This window comes from Toxotes jaculatrix, chromosome 8 (genome assembly GCF_017976425.1).
Source record: "Toxotes jaculatrix isolate fToxJac2 chromosome 8, fToxJac2.pri, whole genome shotgun sequence".
Classification (NCBI taxonomy): Eukaryota; Metazoa; Chordata; class Actinopteri; family Toxotidae; genus Toxotes; species Toxotes jaculatrix.
The window spans coordinates 20058743-20082550 of NC_054401.1; the positions used below are offsets into that span (position 1 = coordinate 20058743).

General features: G+C 43.3%; 2 protein-coding genes across 5 annotated transcripts in view; one reads left to right on the forward strand and one right to left on the reverse strand.

The window, feature by feature from the left end:
- Positions 1 to 3934: 3934 nt before the first annotated feature.
- On the reverse strand, positions 3935 to 8204 carry LOC121185740 (prostaglandin reductase 3-like). 3 transcript variants are annotated; one of them, XM_041044121.1, is made up of 2 exons: positions 7600 to 8204; positions 3935 to 5088 (listed from the first exon to the last, which is right to left on the reverse strand). In XM_041044121.1, exons 1-2 carry the CDS (start codon positions 7881 to 7883, stop codon positions 4158 to 4160), a joined length of 1215 nt encoding a protein of 404 aa, XP_040900055.1. In that variant the 5' UTR covers positions 7884 to 8204; the 3' UTR covers positions 3935 to 4157. The 3 variants fall into 3 exon arrangements, with proteins under 3 accessions (XP_040900055.1, XP_040900056.1, XP_040900057.1); XM_041044122.1 differs by lacking the exon at positions 7600 to 8204 and adding an exon at positions 7094 to 7389; XM_041044123.1 differs by lacking the exon at positions 7600 to 8204 and adding an exon at positions 6202 to 7050.
- Positions 7400 to 23808, forward strand: part of LOC121185738 (teashirt homolog 1-like) — a 36269-nt gene continuing 19860 nt past the window's right edge. Inside the window, exons 1-2 of one of the 2 annotated variants that reach the window (XM_041044120.1) lie at positions 7400 to 7427; positions 9548 to 10119. In XM_041044120.1, the coding sequence (XP_040900054.1) occupies positions 10080 to 10119 (40 nt within the window). In that variant the 5' untranslated portion in view covers positions 7400 to 7427; positions 9548 to 10079. Of the gene's footprint in view, positions 7428 to 8789; positions 9336 to 9547; positions 10120 to 23808 lie in introns of those variants that run through there. The other variant, XM_041044119.1, reaches the window with a different exon arrangement.

Sequence of the window (23808 nt, forward strand, 5' to 3'; positions counted from 1 at the left end):
CAGCAGAAAAGATAATCCTCTCACAGCAGTGCAACATAATTTGAACAATCTGCTGGACAAAATAAAAATCTCATTTATTCAGTGAGGCCTTCTCTCTCTTCCTGTGTCACCCTGCCTCTCTCCCTTCCTCCCTCCCTCTCCCCCTCCTTCTCCGTCTCTCTATGAACATCTTTACTGGCCGGTGAAGCCACTGATGAATTCTTAAGCAGATCAACTGATAATTGTATTTCATAACTGTCAGTTGTGCGAAGGCTGCCAGTGTGCCCAGGAGCTATTTGTGTCTCAGTATGTCCTCCACACACCTTCCTTCCCTCACCCCCCCACCACCCCCCCAACTCTGTCCAACCCCCCAATCACCAGGGATGTGCTTACTGTCTCCGGCCCCGAATTACTCAATCAGGAGGACACATTTACAGATGACACCTTTATTACAATTAATCAGGGGAACTTGATTAAGAAAGTTATTCCACCCCTTCATTGAGACTTACACAAGTGGTGCTGCTGCATATTGTAATTTATGTCCCACTGAGCGCTGACAGACAGAAAAACCGACAGATTGCCAGCCATACTGAGACACATGTCGACATTTGTGTGTGTGTGTGTGAGGGTGGGTGTGCACGTGCATACAACCCCCAAGCAGATCTTTGTATTGAGAAACACATGCACAGCCACAAACAAACACATTCCCCTATCATTCTGTCATGCACAACTCAGGTTTCGCAAAGAGTTTAATAAATGACTTTAATTGGCTGTAGAGATGTGCTCGCTAAAGGAGGCTTGAATATTCCATTTCCCTTTCTTCTTGTCTCTTTCTTTCACTCTCCCTCTCTTTAACACACACACACATACACACACACTCCTGAATGAAGCCATCTCTTTACCTTTACTCACAGTTCCTGGGTCTGCTGTGGCTAATTAGTTGAGTGGGGTTTTAGGTTTGGTAATTAGGCGGAGGTAGGAGTGACGGGGGCTCGGGGAGCTGGGGAGTTGAGGGGGTCTGACTGACTTGCAGAGAAAGAAACTGGACTGTCTGGATCCTGGCAGCACCAAGCAGCCAGCCAGTGTCCCTTAGGCACCTGGAGGTAGACTACCATCCCACACTATGAGGGTGATGTCTTTGTTATGTGCCACATGTTCCAGCACGGGGGAAACTGTGGAAAAAAGAGGGTTCTGTGAAAGAAAAAAAGAGAGACACCTTTGAGAATTTCACTACCCTGAATGTCAACGTGCTACAGTGAACACCAGCCCTGTGCTGTTGTCTTGGATTGAAATCTGAAATGGAATTGGAGAACTACAAAAAAAGTTGTGATTTCTCAACCAGTAAGGTAAAAGTGGAAGAACATTTTCATTTTAAAGTGAGAGTACAAAACAATTACGGCATGATGGTAAATGCTATTAGTAAAACACTAGAACAAAGACATCAGAATCACAAAGTCAGCTACCTGAGTGAGCAATGTCTAAGCAAAGTGTGTTTTAATTCTTATTGGTTCAACTTTTCATTTCTAAGAATGTGTTATTTCTTCTTCTTCTTCTTACTTACACAGTCTCACTTTAAGGCACACTACTACTAAAACAAAACAAACCTCAGAAAACCATGAAAATAAAAACCATCACATTTGCCCTTTTTCTTCATGAAGTACCCTTTTCTGTGCAACCATTTTAATAGCACTTGTTATAATCTCTTCTCAGTATTTAAGCCATCCATATTTACAACAGTTTAAACAGGGTAAACTTAGTTTACCCTCCATTACTTACCACCTAAAAAATTACTTAATTTTAACTGGTGTGTTAATGACCCTTTCTGAGGAGAAGTGCTACAGCAACTCTTGACTAAAATGAGAGTGACACTTAGCATAATTCCTCAAATAAAGAAATATTTCTGCAGTTTCACTATCACACAAAAGTCTGTGAATGCTTCTCTAGAAGGCCTTCTCTGTCTTTAATGTCTTGTTTACACTCCACAGTTCCAGGTTGCTTCAATACGTTGCCAGTTAGCAGGCTCTGACTGCAACACAATCCAATTAAATAAAGAGTGTTGTCTCTCCAGGTTCCTGTGTTCTCTAATTGGGGCTGTGACTGCTCACTAATCAGTGGAAGTACAGGTAGGCCCTGGAGGACACCAAGACGAGGCCTCTCCTGTTAATTGAAGAGATGCTAAACCTGACCTCCTCTTCGCCGTGCAACATGGATGCACACAGCACTCAAGCATGCTAAATTCATCTAAACATCCATGTGCATTAATACCTCTCTCACCTTTTGTGTGGCTGGCATGTATAAGCTTGCTTTTGCATCTTAACGCCTGAGCAAACAGTGGTGTTACAGAGGTTAATGCTATAATTTAAAGATTCCTGTTTGTTCTGTTGGTCATAACAACTCAGTGCATTTCTCATTGGTCCTGTCTCTGTTTTAATTATAATTTTAAAATAAAGTTGCTTCAATGCAGAGTCATCCTCTGCAGACATAATTTTCATTTGCATGGATCAAAAGATGTTAATAAAATTGATAAAATTAGTCATTGCACGAAGTTGTACCTATAAATTTAGTAAACATGAGCATGTTTGAAATATTGACAGGGGCAGAAAAGTAACTGAAATACATGGACAGCTGGGAACAAACTGAACAGCCAGAGTTATTTTTTTTTAGTGTTAACTGAAAAAAGAGACCTTAATGTACATACTTTGTAGCCAATAATCACAACCTCTACTTGGATGATCAACAAAAGAAACTCTGCTATTAAAAGATATTGCAGGCCTTAAAAAACAATTAACTACCATACTTAAATTTGAAAATGGCCACTGTGTGTTGAAGAGCTGTTCTGACTTCCTCCACTATGGATTCAAAATGGCCTTGGCCCGGTGTGTTTCTGATTTCCTGCACCGTCTGGTGAAGGTAGCAGCTTTGCATGCTGGGGTCACACCTGTAACGTATTTCACACTGGGTTATATTTTGAGTGGCCACCTGGATGAGGAAATAACATGTTCACAGTGCATGAAGACTACATCCCTCCCTGCCAGGTAGGAACAGGTGTTTGTTTTAGACAACATACACTACATTAAAACAAATGGACTGCTTCACTATAGCTCATGTCTTATTTCTTCCTTTATAGGAAATGGGGTCACTATTGTATACTACTGTGTCCTGTAAGATCTTTAACCCTTTAGACTTTTAAAGTCGCAATAACTCATCTTCTGTGCCTTATCTTTTGCTTGACAGGGATAATCTTTGGGTTATATGTGGAAATGATCTGCCATGTGACTAAACTTCCTACGGTATGTTCCACTGCTTTGTTTCTTGTTTCTGAAACTAAATTAAATACAAAAAAAAAAATGGAAATGAAAAAAATACGTCAAAGGGCATTCCACAAAGCATTCACTATGACTGATTTTTTTTTTCATTCACAGTGGGGAAAAGTAATGGCATTTTCTAGTCCAACTCCTGGTTAGCTGGACTAATTTTTTTTTATTATGTGCAGCTTCGGGGCATGTGTATGAAAAGATTGATTGTGTGAATGCCGTTTTTGTCAGCCACAAACAGGCAATGAAATACCAAGCACACCTGGAGCAGCATTCACTTTTGACAGGCACATACCAATGTAAGCCCCTATTAGAAAAACAATGAAGTCTATCATAAAACATTTATGGTAGATAAAGTGCCTGAGTGTGCTAAAAGCAAGCACATTATGGCAGCAGGTCTAAAATTATTTCAGAGATGGACTTGTACAAGAGAGTGGGCACACAAGATTAGGAAACGCTGTAAAAAATTCTTTCTTGATAAAATTACAGAGGCTGCTGCTTCTGAGTTTTAATCAGAGTATTTGTGCAACATTATCAATTATCAATGCACAGATATTAGTTAATTTTCAGATTTCTTTTATATAAAATTCACTCTTCCAAAATTAGGGATGACCAAAAACTCACAGAAATTAAAATCAGTCACTTTTTTATTGCACATAGTTTAGTAGAAAATAAAGTTTTATTCATTCTATTTATTCATGAAAGCATTATGCTGTTTTACATTTAATGCTATGTCAATCATCTTACAAAAATAAAGACTCTCACCTCAGGTAAATATTATTAAAGCCTTACCTCACAGTGTTTATCATTTTAAACTTAATCATTTGAGTTCAAGTATGATTTAAGTGCATTAACAATCTGAAATCACAGCTTACTGTTACTAACAGAAGGTGGTGACACTTCCACCACAACTTTGCCCAGGTTTTTGCCTGCATACATGTAGTCCACAGCCCGGAAGACTGACTCCAAGCCCACAAACCCCCCCCCCTCTGCCAAATCCCCACAATCCACCTCACACACTAGCTTCCCTTTGGCAAACATCTGCATCATGCTACCCAGAGCCTCCCTGTAGTCACTGAAGAAGTGGGGCAAGAAGAATCCCCGGATGCTGGCCGACTTCTGAAGCAGTTTGACCGGTAGCGTTGCTCCCTTGAAGGGTGGGATCCCTGATGCGGTCTGATACCCAGAAATGAAGCCAATCACTATCAGTCTGCCCTTATTGGCCAAACTGTTCACTGCAAGTTCTAAAACGCTGCCTCCAACTGACTCATACACCACGTCTACGCCTTGTGGGTACTCTTTCCTAAGAGTCTTGGCCAGGTCTTCTGTGATGTAGTTGATCGGCCTGTTACAGCCGAGGGATTTAAGGAAGCCGGCTTTCTCATTGGACGAACAGGTCCCAATCACGTGGCAACCGGCCTGTTTAGCAAACTGAACGGCGAACTGTCCGGTCCCTCCAGCAGCCGCTGTGACAAGGACCGTCTCACCTTTGGCCAGGTCGCCCAGACGTTTCAAGGCGATGTAGGCAGTTGCACCGCTGACCAGCAGGGTGAGGAACTCTGGCTTCACCGCGGGGACAGGCACACTTTCCTTGGCTGGCACCACCGTGTACTCTGCAAACGCACCGCTGCCGAAATAGGCCACGGTGTCCCCAATGGTGTAACGGGAGCTGGCGCTGAGGCCGAGGCCGACAACCTCACCGATACCCTCGAAACCGGCATCAAAGGGAGGCTTCAGTGATGGGTCGTAACGGCCTGCCGAGAAATTAATATCAGAGGCGTTGATTCCCACAAAACTGAAAAAAAACAGAGAAAAGAACAATAGTTGTAGATTAAAGACGAGAAGATAAGACTGTTACATAATTACGTTGTGATCAAAATGAGTACAAAACATCCACAATGGCATGCAAAAGCTTTTGTATGGCCATTAGTGTAAGCACATATTTCCTGAATTCCTGTCTGAAGGTCAAGGCTTCAGCTTCCTTCTCTACACACGTCTGCACGTGGGCATAAACACTCCGGTTTGTTTTGGCAATGATTCCCTTTTCTCTTGAAGAGAACAGTCCTGCTCTGACAGGGAAAGGCTTGTATCACAAAACACATTGCATGATGTCATGATTCATTGTCTTTAGAGACACCCACAACAAACCGCACTTTTAAAAAATCTTAGATAGTTGCTTCTTGCCTCAACATGAAGACGGCTGTTTTCATCTTACTTTGCTAACATGTTGGAAACAAATATGTGAGAAAGGAATGTATAAATAAATCATTTACTGTCTTTTAGAGCAGCACGCATGCTGTGCCTCATTACGGTGCATGTCACACATGTACTTTGAGCTTGTAGATAATGCTTCTGTGGTTTATAGATGGGACCTGATGATAGAACAAAATACCCTGATTTGACTGCTTTACATCTACGGAATCCGTTTCCTCACTCAGAAATGCTATGTTATCAACAAAGATACGACTATTTCAACATACATAACTAAAAATAATGAACAGCTTGAGTTTAAACATTAAAAAAAAAAAGCTGACATTTGTGACAATAAAGTCAAAATCAGTTCAAACAAATTCCTTTGAAAAAGTTTTGAAACCGATAATATTCACCTAAACGTTCTTCTATATCACGAACAGCAAAGTTGAAAACCCAACAGCTGTTATTGTAACATTATAACACCATGATATGTGTTATTGGCATGTGTGTGATGACAAAAGCTAAACTTTGAAAAACGCTAAATGAAATGTTAATGTTTCATGGCTTTTATTTTTGTTTCATAGAAAGACTGGTTTGTTTTTGTGAGAATTCTTATCTTAAAAATAATTAAAAGAGAATGTATAATCTTGGACAAAGTGCTCATGGTCCAGTTTGAAAAACATCATAAAAAGAACATCATGCAATTTGACCCCACCTCTCTCCTTCATGCGCAAGCCACGTATTTGTGTACATTTATGTGACTACATTTCAGTTGCGGTCATCAGTGTACACGTGGATCAAATGTCATACTGAAGAGCACTCAGGAATCTTGGATTTACTCTATGATGAAAAAAAAAAGACCTGCTTCATCTAAAATGTCATCAAAAACAAAAACATATAATGAAGAAAAAAGTTTCATTCCTTTCTTGTGAATTAATCTCTCATAGCTTCTCTCGCTGCAGTTATGATCTTTTCAATTATCAATTTCTCACTCTGGGTTTCCTCATTTAACACTTTCATATTTATATTTCATTACGAATGCACTGATGCTGCGAAAAACGGAATAAGTAGTTCTCAGTTTGCACCACAATTCCACAAACAGAAATATTTATTTTCCCTGGTAGTTAAAACATCTCCCCACATCCCATGACTGTGATGCCTCAGTAACACACACAACCGGTCAAAGATCTTAGTTCACAAGCAACTGATCACTGTCTTACAAGGCAATAAGTCACTAAGTTGGCCTTATATGTTTTGCACTCAGTTTGATGGAAACCTGCAGTTTACTGGCAGTAAATAACACAATAAACCCTGAGGTGTATTTGTGTAAGGCTAATTTAGCCTAACATTTAATATCAGATCAGGCATGCATACAGTCAGTGATGCAGCAGTAAATCAAAATTTGGAGAGGACATTACCTCTGGGTGGAATCAAAAATAGAACCAGAAATCCAACTCCTTCCCCCCAAAAATAAAAAAAGTTAAAGAATGAAATGACTAAATGTTAAATTTGATGCTACTTCATCATATTATCTCATAATCGTTTAGACCGTATCAAGCTACAAAAGGTGTGTACGCTGACTTCAGGTGGGCTTACTCTCCTCTGACCGTGAACACACTGCTGGGCTCTGCTGCTGTGAATGAGAGAAATGATGCTGCAATTCCCGCGCCATGTAACACTGCATCTCCTTCTCCATCTCCTGATGCCAGTCTGAGCCCCCCCATGACTTTCTGTTTGCAGGTTCGTGACGTAGAGAGAGAGAGAGACACAGGAGGACGGAGAGAGAGGGAGAGAGAGAGAGAGAGAGATTCCGAGATGGATTGATAGACAAATGCAGAGAGGGCGGAACTTGGAATTACAGTACAGCGCTTATTCCTCACGTATTTTTGCCATCTTGTGATGATGATGATGCTCGCAGGTGCTGGACATGGGTAAATCGAGGTAAGCGCAGCCCTTTTTACAACTTCTCAACAATATGGTGATAGATCGACATGAAATAATGATGCACAAATAAGACTCACAACACGCTCTGGGTCATCTATCGCTAATCCGCACGCGTGTGCAGAAAACAGGAGTATGTGTTTCTGCTCAGCTTTCCAAAACAACAACTTACCGATTCCTGACGAGCAGGTCCGCGTCTCCGGGTGTCGGAACCGCAACGGTTTGCATAGAAACGGCCTCTCTGAAATTAGGACTAAGCTTGGTTACGACAAGCTTTTTCATACTGCTCGGTATGGAGGATCCTTTAAAATCCATTAAGTGCGCTGAGTAGGACATATCTATGATGAAGCGCCGCGCAACCGGATGAACTCCTGAAAGTGCGTCGGTGCCTCTGCGCCCCAAGCCGATAACCGAAACCGCCCTCCTGCCGTTTCTCACCAACAGAAGGCTGGACATGGCTCCGAAATGTGACAAAGTTCACGGACAACTTGACGTGCGTTAGTGGCAGTAGTAAACCCCGACTGCCGTTAGCCTGCGCTATAGGCTCTCCCTCTGCAAATGCACAGCATGCAGGCCAGGCCGGGCCAAACGCGCTTTTAAACAAATATAAATGCCGCGACGCTTTGTTGCGTGACTCTCGGCTACTTAAGCAAAAAAAAGAAAAAAAAGAAAAACCACAACATGCACGGAATCGCGTATTTAGGATTTAAACGTTGCACTGGTGCAGCCTTGTAAGTAGCACAGCAGCGCTCCAGACTTGTCGTCGGAGTCCCTCCCCTTCCCGGACACAACACTCACTTCCTAGTAAGGTGAAACAAATCAATCCTCATCTCCTAACATATCCTCAGCCCTTTTCCTCCCACGAAAACAACATCAGCCCCGCTGGATCTTTTTAAGCACCTACAAAATCTACAAAAAAAAAAAAAAAAAAAAAAAAAAAAAAAAGAATTCATTCAGCGTGTTGCGCAAATGCGCTTCCGTTTAATTCGCTTTTTTTGGAGAGCGATGTTGCCGAATGGTGTTTATGCTCGCATGTAGCCTACACCTGTAACCAAAGCGTGTGCTAGCGATTTGTGAAAGTGTGTGCTTTGCATCCCACTCTGCTTGCACGTTTCATTAAACAACGCGATCATCTGCTGTCATCTGACTGTCGTCTTCTGGAAGCATCTAGGTTGTTTAAAAAAAAATGTTGCACTATTTACTACAACATATTGGACCATTGAACCCCTCGTCCCATTCCCAGTGGGAGTCAAACCCCTGACTCGTACCATGTCAGTGCCACGCTTTTACAAGCTAAAGATGACATGTAAGTTGTAAAAACCTTATGAGTAATACTTGTTGTGGTTTGCAGTACATGTTCATATAAGTTTGGTTTTAGTTCATCTCCCGATAAGTTCCGAAAGAATCCCGTCCTTTATCGGAGGTTTGGGATTTTTAAAGCAACGGGAAAATGGAGGGAGAGAGAGAGAGAGAGAGAGAGAGGGAGAGAGAGGAAAAACAAGACAATTAAAAAGATTGACAGGTAGGCTCCTCTGTCAGGGGTGACGCTTGTGGAGAGGGGAGGAGTAAAAATGTAGCAGGAAAAGCCACTCGATGCGTCTGTCTATCAGTTGAGACTGTCTGAAACAGCTTCTGGATCCACCGCGTTTCCATTTTTTCTTTTTTTGGGAGACCTCGGATCAGTCCCTGGAGTTTTCTCCCCTCTTTGCTTTTTTAAAGAGACAAATATTTTAGTCCGTGTCGATCTGGTCTGGTGTTGGCGAAGCTTGGATGCGCCTGCGTCTTGTTTGTTTCCCCTCTCTCTCAAGTGATATCCTCTCCACCGCATCAACCACCCCTCCAAAAAACCGACTCTGTCCAAGATGCGATGAGATGAGCGGTGGAAATCATTTACACGAGTCTTAAAACGTAAGTAAGAGAGAAACCCTGCTCGTCCCATTTATTGTGTTTTTTTTTTCAATGGGAGAGAAGGAGGGAAGGAGGGGAGGGAGAAAAAAGTCTCCGCCGGACTGGTGAGGCTGGATCCGGGCTGAGGTGGCGTGGTGGTGACGGGACTGACATTAACCCATCTAATGCCTGTCTATCTATTTTCTCCTCTCCCCTTTCTCTCTCTCTTTCAGGTCTCTGGCAAAAGAAGAGGAAACACAAGGATACATTACTTATCAGAGCTGTGCGGTGCGATCACACAGGACTTATTTCCTTGGTTACTGCCAGAGTTTATTTATTTTTTAGTTTTGGTGTGCGTAAAAGGCGCAGCAAACTATCGCTCCCCTCCAAACAGCACTGGAGATTAGGGGGATTTTTCCAGGGGGAGTGAACTGAAAACTTGGGTTTCAAGGTGCTTGCTTGCTGCTTCTGCTGATTTTTATTTTTTTTACCCTGCCATGAGAGAGATGAAGGAAGATGATCTTTGATGGACATGAGGGTGTCAGGAGCTGGCCGAATCCCTTCGTAATTTTTGAGCTCATTCTCGCTGAAGCCGATCCAGCTATTAAACCCAAAAAAGAGCAGCCACTTTGAAAAGAAGACTGACATTTTCAGCTCCAAGATCAAAACCCCCTGCCCCGAAAACCGGGATGATTTTTCAAAACTGATAGACTTGATTTGTTTGTAATTCCTGCATGAGAAGCACCGTGGAACGAGACGGTCACTATGCCGAGGAGAAAGCAGCAAGAGCCGCGGCGATCAGCAGGTATAACCCGCCCCTCCATTACGACCAGTCCACATCCCAGTAGCTAACTAGTTTTTTATTTTTTTTATTTACATGTGCCAAAATGAAAATATCTCCTTCCATACCACATTCTTTAGTTGTGTTGCATGCTGTGATTTATTTTACCACTGTTTAAATTAGATTTGTTGTGATATTAACACAGCGCGCAACTCACCTCCTGACCCACTCTTGTGTTTAATATGTGTCTAATTGCGCAAATGACGCACATATCTGCGCAAAGCCACTTTCCGTTTTTTTTTTTCATTCTCCTTTGCCAGGAAAAGTTCTCTTAAGAATGGTGAGATAAACTAAATGGCATGTTATGGGGGATAAAAGGGAGCTTTTGAGGTTCAAGAGTGAGTAATGATGAATAATTGACTGGGAAAGAAGGGGGAGAAAACTGGTGAGAGCCGGTTTTTTTCCTTCTTTCTATTTTATTAGAGGATTGCCATCCTTGATTTGATGCGTGATTGATCGCCTGTCATGTGGCAATCTTTGATCTATTCATCCCTGATAAACATCAATAAATCCCTCCATGAAGACGGGCATGCCTCTGGTAGGTTTAGCCACTCAAACACACAACCCTCCTGTTATCTCAGGCAAGAACTGAAAAGCAAATAAAGTTGTGAATTATGGTGGAAAATCATCTCATTTTATTTTATGTGAAGGCACTAAAAGCAGATGAAAGGACGTGTGTGTGGGTGAATAGATCACACTAAAAATCAACCCAAACACTCCTTTTTAATCAGGCGTTTGAGCCCCTTTTGTGTGCCTTTTTCGTCTTAGTGATAAATGTTGAGGTTTTTGCGCGTCCCCATCCAAATTCACTCCACATTCACTGTAAGAATCAGTCCAGTAATGAAATCAATATCCACTGCTGGAGGGGAGTATAATATTTGCAATGTGACCAACTGATAAAACCAGGTGTTGGCAGAGGACCGACAAGGTTGACTTCTAGTGGTTTGGATTTGGACTCCCCCTTTTTCCTCTCGTCTCCCTGCAGCCTTTAAACAAATGTAAATGAGTGACAGGGGTTTCTACCTCTGTGCTAATGAGGCCGAGCCTTTGAAGTTAGGCATTAACAACTGGAGTGAACAAAAGACAGTTACAGAATTTTAAAGAGATTTTGAAATATGAGGTGCAAAGCGGGTCGAACAGGAGGGCCAGCTGACGAAGACTTTGAACTCAGCAGGTTTTATCATTTTAAGCAGGGAGCTGGTGATGATAGTGGTGGTGGTGGTGGTGGTGGTGAGGATGAGGAGGAGGATGAGAAGGAGTGTAGGATGGGGAACATTCAACCGGTGCTCGCTGTTGACTTCTTTCTTTCTCCCTTGCCTTTCTAGCAAAGCAGTGTTCACATGATTTCTGGCCCACACTGCAAAGCAAGGATTTAGATTTTGATATCAAACCTCGCTGTACGTCTGAGTGTGTGTTGTGTGTGTGTGTGAGAGAGAGTTACGGCTCATGTTTTGGTGAAATGTCCCTCTGGAAGAGGTCAGCAGAGTGGCTTCTGTTAGGTTTCTGCATGTAGATGGAGGCATGAAAACATGACATCGCTGTGACCCCTCCCTCCCCTCCCCTCTCTCACCACACACACACACACACACACACACCATTGATCCATTACACTGTCCACTGAGTGCCATGCACATCATGGGTTGTAATGGTCAATCACAGCTTGGCAGATGAGATGTTTTCCATTCTTCCATGAACATGACGGTCGGTCAGAGATAACGCCCTCTACTCCACGCTCCCAATAGCAACAAATGACACACACACTCTCACACGCACACACACACACACACACACACACACACACACACACACACACACACACACACACACACACACACACACACACACACACACACCAGGGTAGCCTGATGCTCTACTGGGAGCTGGTACTGACCTGTGGCTTCCTCTCTGTGCTGCTGCTCAGAGAGGAAATTGCTCATGGTGGGACTGAGCATGGAAATCAGAAGTCAGACAATTAAAACAATAGCAGACTTGTCTGGACAGGCTTCCTTTTATTTCTCACCTTGTACCTTTTTTTGGAGAACATTACTTGTTATGATATGTTTTATTTTAGTCTCTCAGGGCCAAATCCTGCATAAAATTATCCCGCAACACCAAAAATAGCGAAAGATCTAATTGTGGATTTCTTTGAGTTGAACACTGAGTTGTGGAAATTTTACAGTTCATTTTCTAATAATTTACACTTTTTAGGCAAGAACAGGATTTTTGCTCTAATTATATACACATATATTTCTATTAAGTCAGTCATCAGATTATTCTTTTTTTTTTTTAGTTTTTATTCAAAACTAAATATTACAGTTCCACGAACACAAATCTGATTTTGAATAATTAGTTGGGTTTTTTTTCTCCCGGAGTTTTCTCAGTATTATTTTGTATTCTGTGTGTGTGTGTGTGTGTGTGTGTGGTATTTATATCCACATAAAATGGTCAAGATGTGAGATATAATTTCCTAAGTATAGTGTAGCACTCATTACACTTACGGGTAAATTCAAGTTTAGCAGTCTAAACAGGAAACGCACAATGGAGAGAAACTTAAAAAAGAAAAAAAAAACATGCATTGGCAAGTGTGTGAATATATAAATGGTATGTATCTTTGTGATGATCAGATGCGTAATCCTGTGTGTGTTATTACACTTGTGGCCTCACCTTATCATGAAATGACTCCATTTAAAGGTGACGAGAACAGGAGGGAAGGCAGGAACAGTTAAAAGGCAGAATGGAGTGATGCCGTCTTTCATCCAAGGCAGGCTTAGATAGTCTTACAGAAGGAAGGCGAGGAAGAAGGGCAGATAAGATACTCGCTCTTATTTTTGTGGAGCACGATGGTTAATTATAAGAAAGACAGTGTGTGTGTGTGTGTGTGTGTGTGTGTGTGTGCGCGTATAGAGGGGCTGGTGGGTTGGGGGGGATAAGGTTGCTTCCCGTTGGCTTCATTAGAGAGAGCCCTAATTATCTGTGGAGCTGATGGATTTGTGACAGGCCCTAACGATTAATGCTGACAAATTCAGTAAGGTGTCAAGTCCGCAGCTGCCTTGATGTAATCAAGTTGATATTATACAGTCCCCATAGCCCCTAGTGCAGCACCAACTCAATTTGCCTGTGCAGGTGACAAATGGACTTTGCTACCTGACTAATCACGTCAGGAGACAATGCCAGTTAATGACCTCGGCAAGCCCCCGCCACCAACCCCCCTCCACTCTTATAACCTTGTAATAAGCAAGACAGACTAGCGACAGCACATCGCAACCTCTTCCTCTGTTCTCTTTTTATTTTCTGTCATCTAATTCCTTTGTTTTCTTTGGTATCCTTTCGATTACAGCGCTTAATTTTTGAGTCAAAGTAGCCGTGCATTTTCTTAAAGTTTCCTCTTGTTTTCAGATGGAATGTGAGGGTGGAGATTTTCTAACTGTTGCAAGAGATTTATTTATTTACACGGCTCAGGCCTGCTCTAACCACTTGATATATCAGCACTCCAAAGTAATCCCAGGAACCATTTTTAAAATCTAGACGTTCTGTTGAAGTTTTTACACTTTTGCATGTGTTACAGTCCTGCTTGTAAATCACCACCACATCATAACATAGTGTCCACGCACTTTGGCTGAACATCCTCCCAACTCAGTGCTGCAGCCGCCTCGCTGAAGGCCTCCAGTTTATTCCGTGCTGGAGAATCACAGTGCCCAGGGATTAATGATTTTGCATGCCCGGGGTAGCTAAGATTACACAGCGACCTTTGTGCTCTTACTTGACGATGCTGTTATGTGATATTCTCCCCTCGAAATAATCAGCATGCTGAGATTTATGTGCCCCCCACTTCTCTGTCTACACCAGCGTCCTGAGGAGTACAGCAGTGCATAGCCTCTAGGTGTGTTTTTTTTTTTCACTTTTAATGTTGCCGGATTTGAATAACACCCTCCTTCCTGAGAATTAGAACAGTCTTGTTTTGATGAAAAGTTGATTTTCAGCAAAGGAACTAGTGTCTTTGGCCCGAAAGTTGGAGCGGCTTATAACTTCCGATGGCTTAAAGGCTCCACAGCTTCTGAGAAATGAGAAGTTTATGTTAGAATTTGATGAAAAAAGTGTGTGTGTCTGTGTGAGCGTGCGTGTGTGTGTCTGTTTCTGTGTGTGTATGTGAAGGGGGGGGGGGGGGGAGACAGAGGCAAAGAGGGTGTGTGTGCGTGTAGCTTAGCTCTGACCGGTGTTAGTTTTCCTGGAATGAATAACTTGAACGAGTGTAACGGTAACCACGCCATGTTAGTCATCCTCTTTAGCAGGGCCTGCCTTCAGATCCCCTCTCCGTTCCCCCACAGGAGCACGAAAACAAGCTCTAACAGCAGCTCCACGTATTTCTCACTTCTGACTGTCATATCTGTTCACTATTCACAATCAAAAGGAGGGATATCAGACAGAGCAGGAACACATATTGATCCACCGCAGCCTGTTTTATTCCGCACCCCCCCTCTTCAGTTGTGCTGTATACTTCCTAGGCATTCCCTTTGGTGTTTGTTTGTGTGTGTGTGTTTGGACTCGGCTAGAGGTTACGCTAATTGGTGGTGGTGTCGTTAGCAGGTGGCATCGATCAGCTTCGTCGATAGCCACTTTTGCTCCTGCGCCACCCTCCGAAACTAATAGTTAAATTTACATCTGGGATTTGAGCCAGTCAAAGGTCAAACATGCTTAGCTCGCTCTTCTAATGCTTGGAGTCACCACAAGTGCTCCTGGTGTTGCGTGTGTGTGTGTGTGTGGTATTAGTTTCCTAGTTACAGTACATTCATTAGTTTCGTTTGTTATCCTTGCAAAAAGTAATTCTTTTGCACGAGCGGTGACCACAAAAAAAAAAAAAAAAAACATTAGTTACATTCTCATCACCAAAACAGTTTTAAGATCAGCATGAAAGGTTTTTTATTTAGTATTGATTATCAGTGAATAACCAACATAATCAAATGGAAGGTATTAGCAAGGTTTGAGCAGCATGTGTGGAGCCTTTCGTGTTCCCATAAATAAGGATATATTTCACACCGTAGCATTAATGCCTGTCCTTGTCTCTTTCTCGCTCTTTCTCTCTGATTCTTTCCGGGGCATTCTCAACAAAAGCTGCCCTAAGGGCACGCTGCTACCATCACTAGCAGTGTGTTGCCCTTGTTGCACTTTAAACACACACTCACACACACACGTTGTCAACCATAAACACAGACAGTCAGACTGACAGACAGACGCGCACACACACACACCTACACCTAATGCTTAAGTGCAGCCAGCATGTCTCTGTGGGAGGTCATAATGGAGGTGGCTTAGTATGATGGGAAATCATATCATTAAAGCAGCCAGATGTGCTTTGTTGCCTGCCTTGCAGCACATAAAAACAGCAGCAAGTCATGGGATCCAAAAAAGAAAAAAATTCAAGTCTGAGAAAATCAAGTCTGAAACAGATAGAAAGCAGCCCTCTGGGACTGGGCTGACAAGCAGTCTTACTCCTGACTGCCATAGAAAAACAATTTCCCCCCAAATAAAGAATTTTTGTTCTCATTTTTCAATGTTGCAGCAGCATAACAAACTCGTTTTTTCTTTTTTTTTACTTTCGTGAAATTCAGATTGGACTCAAACCTTTGATAAACAGTGCGCTGTTGCTGTTATCAGCTTTGCGTTAAGTGTGCTTAATTACTATGTAATATTTGTGTTGTGCTGAGTAATTACATTTTGTTAAGGCTCCAAAGTGGGGGATGTACGGCTGAAGAGCTCATTAATGAAAATTTGTTGACATGTTGTGTTTTCTGTTTTTTCTCTGGCACATACTTTGAGACATGAAGAAGATAAGAGGGGAAGCGTTCAAGAGAAGTAGTCGTGCAAAATTTAAGGCAAAAAATTGACATCTCAAATTTTCTTAAGTAAAGTATTACATTTGCTGAGGGTAAATTTGCTCTCTTGATCAGTGCCGTGCCTCCTCGAGAGGGTATGGGAAAGTCTGCTAGAGCCAAATTTAACATGTTACTTCTATCAATAAAAGATGAGCAATTACAGAATATTTTGTCTAATAAGTATTTGAATTCCTTGGCGCAGGAAAAAAAAAAAACCATGTAGCTTACCCACTCATTACATCAGTTAGCAGGGGGAGTGAGAGGCAGCTCTTTGATGCCAACAAACAAACAAGACAAACGAGATGGGCCCACTACAGAAGAGCAAAAGCCCTATCCAGGGACACCCAACCCCTGCATACTCCTCCCTTTCCTCTGTCTCTTCTTCCTCTATGTCTCTCTACCTCTCTTTCTCTCTCCGTCTCTTTCGCATACCTCTCATCTCTTCTCTCATTTCTCGGCACTCCCTTTCCCTTTTCCCTTTATTTCTTGTTCTTTTCCCCTCTCCAGCATGTTCCTCATCTCATATCCCCTTCTCTTCTGGATATAAATACCCTTTTTTTTTTTTTTTTTGCCGCTCAAAAGCAAAGAGAAAAAAGTGAGAAGTGCTGGTGGTAGGGGAGAGGGAAGGACGGGGTGAATGAAAAACGATGACAAAAAATGTTTTTTTTTCTCTTTTAAACTGCGCTCTGTTTTTTTTTTTTCCCCGTTGGTTGTACCTCATCAGACAAAGTTAGGTGGAGATCGTCGGCGATATGAAAAGCTGAGAGGGAAACAAATGAGGGAAGGAGTGAAAGAGTTTAACTGTGCATTCTTGATCTTTTTTTTTTTTTTAAGCTGTCTTTTGCCAAATGGTTTTGAATGCATACAGCCATGTAACCGAATAGGTCTGTTTTGGCATTATTTGTACTGTCACTCCAGTGACTGAATAGCATTGAGAGTGAGATGGGAAGAATGAATGTTCGAAGATGGCAATGGGCACCGATGTTTAGTCCGACATCAGCATCAAAGAAAGTGATGCTTGTGGGTGGGGGTCTATGGGGGTGGATGGATGGCGAGGGGAGGGGTGGTGGGATGGAATCAGTGTGGTGGGGGGGCAGCTTTTAGGACGGGTATTAGAGCTGACAGATGAACGGGACGATGGACAAATTCTCCCGCAACAGCTGTGACTGCCGCCATTATCCTGACAGGTGTCAATTAAGAATTACTGCCCGGCCGGCCGAGTGCCCCTCCCGACACACACACACGTCCCTCCATCCCTACAACTCCCCCCTCCCACCCCTTGTCCAGCTGTCGGCATGCGAGAGAAATAACACTTTACCCTTGTCAGGGTTGTCACAGGCCCTGCAGTGCCGGTTCTCTTCTCCCTTTGAAACGGCAGCCAGCGGCAGACGCTCGCTGATCAATAGCTCGGCGTATTAGTGATCATGGTGATGTGTCTGTAGGTGGACAGTTGGGGGGGGGTGGGGTGTCCAGTTTTGTCCATTTAATAGCTGTACAAACTGTGATCCTCTGTTTGTGGCCAACCCTGCTCTCAGGTTACCGAACATCAGCAGAAAGATGCAGTGGCGTAGGTATTTAAAAGCGTTGATTTAACTTCAGTATGAGACTCCTCCATCAGACTCTCACCGCCTGTAAAACGACTCTGTTATACAGATTTAGACTGGGCTGTAATATGGTGTTTAACTGTATTCTACAGGTTTAAAAAAGCCCCTTAATTACAACTATGGTGTGTATGTTTCAATGCATTTCCACACAGTGTGTGGTGTGTTCACCTTTTGCACAGCAGTGGCTGCACACTTACCGAGATGCTGATTCCCTTGATCCTCTCTTACTCACCCTGTTGGTTAATACAGGGCTGCTTTTATTCCACATTGTAAAGTGTAGATCTGGGGTCAATGAGTGAGAAAATGAACAGTTGCCATTGCCCATCTTGAAGGCTCCCTACCAGTAAACGCGCTGGCAGATAAACACATTTTTGGGTCGGCAGTCATGCTTTTGGCTTTACCGCAAAAAAAAAAGGAAATTTATGCGGTGTGTGTTCTCCATTTGCCATATTTTCTCAATTTTTAAGGGTTTATATCAGTGCGGTGGTATGCACTTTATTTTCCCTTTAATTGGTAAAGTGTAATAGAAAGCGCTATGTGCACAAGACTAGGTTTCAGTGTGTGTGTATGTGTGCGAGAGAAGATTTACGTGTTGTGTTGCACACACCTTTATTTCTAATTATACACCAAATAATTTAGCCTCACATGTACGTGCCATATGAATTTTAAAGTTATTATATGCTATGTGCCACACTGTTGACACTGTGTAGTTATTACTTGGTTTCTGTAATAAATGCAGTTTTCAGTGCCGGCGCAGAATAAACATGAGAAGCTTCTGTCGGTAGAAGGAGGAAGCAAAAACAGCAACGTGGAAAAGCAACATGAGAGTGAGCGCAGAAGGCTCCCCAGGAATACACAGATGGATTTGCATGTTCACTTGGGAGTTACAGTTTTGGATTTCCTCCCTAGAAATCATTTGCCACAGAAAATAACCGGGGAAGATAATATCAGTGTTATTTCGCTACTCCTGCTTTATTTGCATATCTCTTGTTTTAAATAAGGCAACCCCTCGGAGTGAAATTCGGTTTGTTTTTCGGAGCTTCATTCTGCATCATCCTTTTTTTTTCTTCTCCTCATCACAAACCCAACCTCTTTCTCTCTCTCTCTCTTCCTCTTTCTCTTTTTATTTCTTTCTTTCTTCAGGCCTACCCCCTCTTTTCTGTCTCACACTGGTACTATACAGCTCTGAGCGATTATCAAACCTGAGAATATTTTCCATCCCCATGCAAATCACCCACCATGCTCTCTTATCATTCCTGCTTTGCCCCTCCATCCCAAACGGTTGTGTGTAATCAAAGTAAACGGCAGCTAAAGCTAAAAGGGAAACGCTTTTTGTGGAGATGGATGGGGGGATTAAATATTAACTGGATGCGGCTGACTTAAGGCAAGTGTTTTACATAGCTGCTCCTGCCGCGAATGCCGTGCATTGATCCCCTCGCCCTGGTGCCTTTACTTGTTTGGCTGCCTGCCGTTAATTTTTCACCATCATCTCACCGGCCAGGCCTTTGGAACGGAGGGAGAGAGGGAGGCCAATGAATGGTTCGCCTAGCCACCACTCCCCCTCCACCCCCACCCCCACCCCCCTGTGCTTTTAACGGGGGCAGGTGAGATGGATGATAGCAATTTGAAATTTTGTTTGTGAGTGTGATCATGGAGATTGTTTTTGGTATTACCATGGTGTAACAATTCCAGTGATTAATTGAAGCGAATGCTTTGCTGGAATCGGAGGAACTGGGGGAAACGGGAGGTTGCAGGTTCTCCACCTACCTCCCCTCTTGACTTGTGAATGTGGTGTTTATCGGCTGACCTTGGAGTCCAACACTGCTGCCTTCTTACACGCACATGCAACAACACACTCCCAGGATCCTGCCTCCACACACTGCCCCTCTTGTCACATCACTTCCTTCATTTCCTCATGCCTCTTTCTTCCTCTCCTCCAGCTGTGATTAAAAGAGAAAATCAAACCACTCAAACCAAACTTTGGGCCAAAAGGAGACTAAACAAAAACAAAATGGCTACAGTGGCTACACTATTCATGTAGATGGACATTAGCGGTAGGAATGTTCTTCCAGTGGCAGCGTCGCTGTGTGTTTTCAATGTGTTTGTTGTCTACATGTGTATAGCAATATCCTGTGGGTCACGGAGACACAGAGACAGCTTGTTAACAGGGGGCTCATACCAGTGGGGGTTTACCCCCCTCCTCTAATCACACACACACATACACGCAGTTGTTGCACTGGTGCTGTTGACGGCATTGTGAAGGCCTCCTGGCATTTATAAATGCAGTGTCGGTCCTGCAGCGGAGCTCTACCCTGCAGTCGTGAGACATGGCTACCACTCATCACTCAGCCCTAATGATGCCTTGCCCCCCCCCACCCCACACACACACACACACACACTTATACACAACCCCCCCATCCCAGCCAGAGTGCACATCTGATGGGGTCGTAGGCAGTTCGTGACCCCCAGGTGGCCGCAGTCCGGCCGGTTGCTGCGCTCCTCTACGTGTTTTTGTTTCCTCTCTTTCTCTCTGCGGCTCAGTGTTTCTCTCCTCAGCTGACTTTATGTTCCATTTAGGTTCAAACAGATATGAGCCTTTTGCAGTGAACATTAGTGTTTCAGTGCTGGAAGGTGCAGATAGCTGATATTTATAATGCTGCATGGTATTAATTTGACAATTTTCATGCCACCAGAAATTCTAAATATTCTGTGTTTCAACCAGAATTACACGATACTAAAATGCTCTAAGCCAATAAGCCAATAATAATAGCAATGATGATAATAATAACACTAAAAATATTGCTGCCTTGTTGTTTAATCCAATCAAAATTCAGCATTACTATTAAATGTGGTTAAAAGAGCTTCCCTTAGACAACAGTGTAGTGTTACATTTACAATAAACGTGATGCTGAAATAGATCCATCATATTAGACCTACGTAAGGGTCATCTTTTAATAAATGATAAGTATTGGTAAACAAATTTATTAAAATGTCTGACCCGCCTCTTTCTTCTCCTCCTGTGTCTCTTGGATTCTCACGAACTTCTCCTCCCTTTTCATGCTGCTTTCTTTTTTTCTCTTCTCTCTGTGTCTTTCTGTGTCTCTTGCTCTTTTGCTCTCCTTTAGTTAAAGTAGCCCTGGTCCCCATAGCAACACATAGTGAACTCTTACTCATTAGTGTGTATGCAGCCCTGCTGAATGGCCTGAATCCTCTTCCTTATTCCTGTAATTTCATACCAACACATTCATCACCTCGTCACGATTTTACCTGCCCGGACCGAGTAACCTCCAGTGACAATATCTGGACATTTGCTTAATTTCAAATCAGTGTGTTTGTCTTGTAGCTGTGTGTGAATCGTGTGTGGATGTGTGTGAGATCTCATGAAGATTGAGAGGCGACACTGGGAAACGTCCCTCCGTCACGCCTGACTCATGCTGTTTTTTTTTTTTTTTTGGCCGTTAAGTCTCCAGAGCACTGATAACAGGTCAGCCGTTGAGAGAGAAACGAGAGGGAGGAGGGGTGTAAAGAGAGAGAGAGAGAGAGAGAGAGAAAGAGAAGGAGGGGGTAGAGTGAGGAAGGGAAAGAACCAGGATATGATTAGAGAGAGAGTAAGAAAGTGTGTATGCAAGAGGGGAAAAAAAAAGGAAAGAGAGAGACTGGTCTTCTTTATGCTGGCTCACCCATTGCGTGGGCGGTGCATGGAGTGGAGGGGTCAATGGGATGCCGTGATAGGCTAATCTGCCAGGAAGGGAGGGTTAGAGCATTGCTCTTTTGGCTAGACTCATTTGCCCTGTGAAATAAAATCTCATCGTGTCTTTGTTTGCATTTTTTTTCATTGTTTGAAGATTGATAGTGTGGGTATTTGCTCTGAAATCTCTCTTCGAGTGTGAATATTTATCTGCCTGCATCTATACTGTATGTGCCTGCGTAACTCTGTGTGTGTGTGTGTGTGTGGCATACTTTTCTTAGTTCATCCCAGTTCCTGTGGGAGTGTGTGTGTATGCGCAATGTTTCCAGAGCTGTGTGTGCTCGTCCTCCAGTCAGACACATGGATGACAGATGACCCAGTGGGAGACACCAGCCATCCTGCCCAACCGGAATCTTGCCCCCACCGCTCCACCTGCCCCCCTTGCCTACTAAAAAGTGCATACTTTGTTTACTTCCTCGGCTCTTAGCCATAAATCCTGGATCCACCTCCGATGTGGCGTTGCCCCCTTTTCCTCGGGTTACGGCTTTGTACACGATCATAATAGCTACGTCACCTCGAGTGTGTGTGTGTGCGCAAGAGAACAAACCAGCCGCAACCTGGCTGGATGCATGCCTGTCTATCGCTCTGGGGGGGACCAGAGGAAACCTAAATCCTCATATAAAAAGGCCATGCACTCAGCCTGGGCCAAGGGAGGGAGGGAGGGAGGGAGAAAGAAGGGAAGAGAGAGGGAGACAGAAACGGGAGGAGAGAGAGAGAGAGAGAGAGAGAGAGAGAGAGAGAGAGAGAGAGAGAGAGAGAGAGAAGGGAAAAAAGTTGATTTCCTTTTTCAGCAGAGCCATATATCACAGGGCCTCCCAGCTGCAGTGTCACAAGCTGACAGAATGACATGTGTCATTTATCAAAGGGGCCAGGCGGGGGCCTTGGGAAACGTGCACCACAAAGCCTGAGAGAGTTCATTCCAACGCTCAACCCTCCCTCCTTCCTTCCCTCCCTCCCTCACTCATCTCTACTCCTTCAGCCCGCCCCCGCCGTTCACTCTCCTCCTCGTTTTCTCTCCTCTCTGCCTCTCACCCCCCCACCCTCCACCCCGACCACCTCCACCCTCCCTACTCACTTTGCCTGGTGCCAAAAAAAGGGCCCTGTAATGTTTTCTGTCTTCCCTGTACTCACACACACAGCTGCTGTGTGTGTGTGTGTGTGTGTGTGTACTAGTCTGTGTTTGTGTATGCAAGGTTACCCCAGTGAGTGCAGGCAGTTGCTATACCTTAAAGGCTAAGTCAGTCCAACTTTGAAGAAAATCTGAAAGAATAAATCACATTAAAAGAACATTCAAAACCAGTGTTCCCTGCAAGCTAACTGTTCAACAGCTTACACAGAATTTTATTATACAGTCATTCATAAATTTATCACCCAGTGCTGATAGTAATAATACTTCAGAAATAAAGTTTTGGTATTGAAAGATACACAGCAACTTTACCTTGCTAATTGGATTAGTGAATTGACATTTGTGTGTGTGTGTGTGTGTCACGCTCCTCCAGGGCGGCTGTTGCTGATCTGGTTAACAACACCCATAATTTTTTTTTTGATTATTATTGAAGCCTCATTAGAGCATAGCTGTTAGTGCCCCCTCCTAAATTCTTTGCTTACTTTGCTGTCATTTTTATTCATTTTATTTCCTGCTGGTCTGGAAGCATTCATATGCACACACACACACACACTTACACACGCTCTCCATACCTGCTTCTGAAGAGTTGTTTGACGGAGAGATTACAGCTTTCCCGGCTGGTCGGGCCCCAGTCGGAGGTCTGCGGGGTCACGGCACTGAGCGCTCGGGGCTCGTTTAAGAACGCATTACGTTGCAGAACAGCTTGTACATAGGAACGCCTGTTGTAACCAATGTGTCAGTTACAATAGCAAGCTGTGTCAGTCCAGTCATGGCATACCTATCTACAACTTTTTGTGTTAATGTCTTAGCTCACCGCATGCATGCTCCATTTTCAGCTTCCTCTCATCCATCATCGGCTCACCTTTCATCCCAACCCCTCATCCACCCCCATCATCAGCCCCTGCTAGGGTTAACTCCATCCCAGCCACTTCCAGAATCAATAAACTATCTCACCTGGGTGCCCTTCCCTTCCTCCACCGTAGCCAGATTAGGCGTCTGAGGCCAGAGTTTTAACACTGTACTCTGCCTCTTTACCTGTGTTTACTTGCAGTAAAACACACCTTGTTGCCATGTTTGTGCGATGTCTTATTTTGTAGGACTTGTCCAACATATGAGCAAAGATCAAGTAAAATCAGCATAAAATTATTGGGAAGCTAAATCACGTAATTCTGGAACAATGTGATCATTTACAAGCTACTTTTATATAATTTATTGTATTGAATAAGTAACGTTTGTATGTCTTTTAAAATGAAGTTAGTACTGGTAGACATTTATGTAGACGGACTCCTCAAGGCATGCTAGGGA

Excerpts from the sequence above, each read along its gene's own strand:
- LOC121185740 (XM_041044121.1), bottom strand. The coding sequence starts at position 7,883 with ATGTCCAGCCTTCTGTTGGTGAGAAACGGCAGGAGGGCGGTTTCGGTT. Across the intron at positions 5,089-7,599 it reads GACCTGCTCGTCAGGAATCG|TTTTGTGGGAATCAACGCCT; the intron begins GTAAGTTGTTGT and ends GTTTTTTTTCAG.